The 1,637-nt window shown below is 25.5% G+C and overlaps 1 protein-coding gene across 1 annotated transcript in view; it reads left to right on the plus strand.

Moving 5' to 3' along the window:
• Nucleotides 1-1,334, plus strand: part of LOC111615812 (steroid hormone receptor ERR1-like) — a 13,383-nt gene extending 12,049 nt beyond the window's left edge. The window contains exon 3 of the mRNA XM_023357248.1: nucleotides 1,159-1,334. Within this exon, the coding sequence (XP_023213016.1) occupies nucleotides 1,159-1,319 (161 nt within the window). The 3' untranslated portion in view covers nucleotides 1,320-1,334. The remainder of the gene's footprint in view (nucleotides 1-1,158) is intronic.
• Nucleotides 1,335-1,637: the final 303 nt, after the last annotated feature.

The raw sequence follows: 1,637 nt of genomic DNA on the forward strand, positions 1-1,637 counted from the left end.
TAAAAGCTCCAAAAAAAAATTTCCTTAAAATCCCACCAAAGAGAGCATCTCTCTTTAAGAACATGTAGAACCCATATATCAAGCTTTGAAACGAAACCAATTTGTTTCAAGTAATCATAAACAGTTCAATTTGACATATTTAATCTCTTAGTGATTTCACATGTTGTTATTTGGCAGTTTATTTTGTACTTTTATTTTGTTTTCATTGGCTTCAACTGGCCATCCAGAACATGGTGCATCTTCAATATTGAAATTGCCAGAATGAAATTTTGTAAACCAGTTTTGGCACTGTCGTTCTGTCAATACATCTTCTCCATACATGTCACATAATTTTTTTCTCGCTTGAACAGCATTCTTACCTTTTTGGTAATAAAAGAGCAAAATATGCCAAAAATGCTGCTTTTGATCTTCCATATTTGATGGGACACAAAAAATAAGCAATTGCACAAAATCAAACAAAATATTTTACAAATAAGCCTTAAAATGCTAGCTGTCAAAATATATAATGATAATACGATTTAGAATGAAAATGGTGGGAAAAATACGACTAATCTGTCTAGTAGTAAAAAAACAAAATTACTTTCCGAACAACCCAATAATATTGAATACAATAAACAAATTATAGCATTCATGCATTTATTGCCTAGATCTTTATTATTATCAATTTTCTTTGTTCTTTATTTCATTAAGGTAGAAGTTATATTTATATTTGAGTAGAATGCATATTTCAGAATTGTATTCTCATGAATATCAGATATCCTGGAAACACAATTCTAAATATTATTTAATTCTGTAATGCAAATATTTCATTTTGTATTTGTATTAAACTTTGTAATTTCTTCACATAATATATTATTATAAAATATTTATGATGATAAATTATTTTAGAGATTTCAGTATATTAAATTATTTTGAAAGTAACTGTACTTAAATACCAAATTCCTTCTTAAATCACAAACATAGTTGTTAGAGTCCTAATAAATTATAATTCATATATTATTAAGTAATATATTATAATCAATTTAATTTTAATTTATTTCAAAGATTTAAACTAAAAATTGATATTTGATCTGTGCTTATATAAAGTACTTTCAAAAATAACTTAAATTATTAATTAATTAATTAATTAAACATGTCTTAAAATTTTTTTAATTTTAGGAAATATTGAGTATACCTGTCCAGCCTCTAATGATTGTGAAATCAATAAGAGGAGGAGAAAAGCATGTCAAGCTTGTAGATTTCAAAAATGTTTGAAAATGGGCATGTTAAAAGAAGGTAACTTTAATCTTAGATATTCTGTATTAATTTATAGTAGATGATATTAAAATAAATGAAATAATTCAGCTATTTTTAAATGTAATTAGATATTTAAATTATTATATAAGTATTTAATATGAAACTATGAGCACTTTATCCCTCTCTTTAGCATTTGTTCCAATTAACCCTTTTGGCTGAATTTGTCAAAAACTTATTAATCTTCTGCAAGGCATTTGTTTCTAGATTGAAAGTGAATTTGTAACCATTGACTGTCAAGCAGCTTTCAGAAATGCTCTTTTTTCAAAGATTTAGCATCTGCAAAAAAAAAAGGCAGTTTTGTATGCCTTGTACAGTCTTGATCTGTATAACAAATCATCAAA

The sequence above is a fragment of the Centruroides sculpturatus genome, unplaced genomic scaffold (assembly GCF_000671375.1).
Source record: "Centruroides sculpturatus isolate CEXI.00-Female unplaced genomic scaffold, Cexi_2.0 scaffold2487, whole genome shotgun sequence".
NCBI lineage: Eukaryota > Metazoa > Arthropoda > Arachnida > Scorpiones > Buthidae > Centruroides > Centruroides sculpturatus.